General features: G+C 43.6%; 1 protein-coding gene across 1 annotated transcript in view; it reads right to left on the reverse strand.

Moving 5' to 3' along the window:
- aurkb (aurora kinase B) overlaps window positions 1-453 on the reverse strand; it is an 18,643-nt gene extending 18,190 nt beyond the window's left edge. The window contains exon 1 of the mRNA XM_016262310.1: window positions 213-453. Coding sequence (XP_016117796.1) covers window positions 213-453 — 241 coding nt within the window. The remainder of the gene's footprint in view (window positions 1-212) is intronic.
- Window positions 454-560: the final 107 nt, after the last annotated feature.

The following is a 560-nucleotide window of genomic DNA, read 5'->3' on the forward strand; positions in this document are numbered from 1 at the left end:
ACAAAACAGTAAAAAGCACATTTTGGCCATTTAATTTATGCAATGATGAAAAAACAACAACAACGGTATTCAGCATTCGGCCCAGTGTTTCATTTGGTTCAGTTTTGGCCAAGAATTTACTTCGGTGCATTCCTAATCGATTACCAAACAAGTAGTTTGTTGCAGCTCTACTGGAAAGAGATGGTTTTAGCTCCTGCAGGGTCATGAAGAGCGTCTGAAGGAAGGAGAAGCAACTGAAACACACCTGAGGTGAGACTGGATCTCGATCTCTCTCCGCAGCTGATGCTCCACGCCTTCCTTCTCCATCTGAGACTTGAAGAGCACCTTCAGAGCCACGATCACCTTCAGCTTCCGCTCGCGCGCCAGATACACGTTACCGAACTTGCCCTTCCCGAGCGGACGGCCGATGTCGAAGTCTTTGATGGAGAACTTCCTGATGAAAGAGAACGGCATGTTCTTCCTTAAATCAAGACACATTTACTGACAAAATGGCATAAGATTTTCAAAACTGAGTTTGATTAAATAAATAAAAAATAATCTGCCAACAAGATCAGAAACCA

Source organism: Sinocyclocheilus grahami, unplaced genomic scaffold, assembly GCF_001515645.1.
Source record: "Sinocyclocheilus grahami isolate Dianchi unplaced genomic scaffold, SAMN03320097.WGS_v1.1 scaffold3133.1, whole genome shotgun sequence".
Taxonomy (NCBI): Eukaryota; Metazoa; Chordata; class Actinopteri; order Cypriniformes; family Cyprinidae; genus Sinocyclocheilus; species Sinocyclocheilus grahami.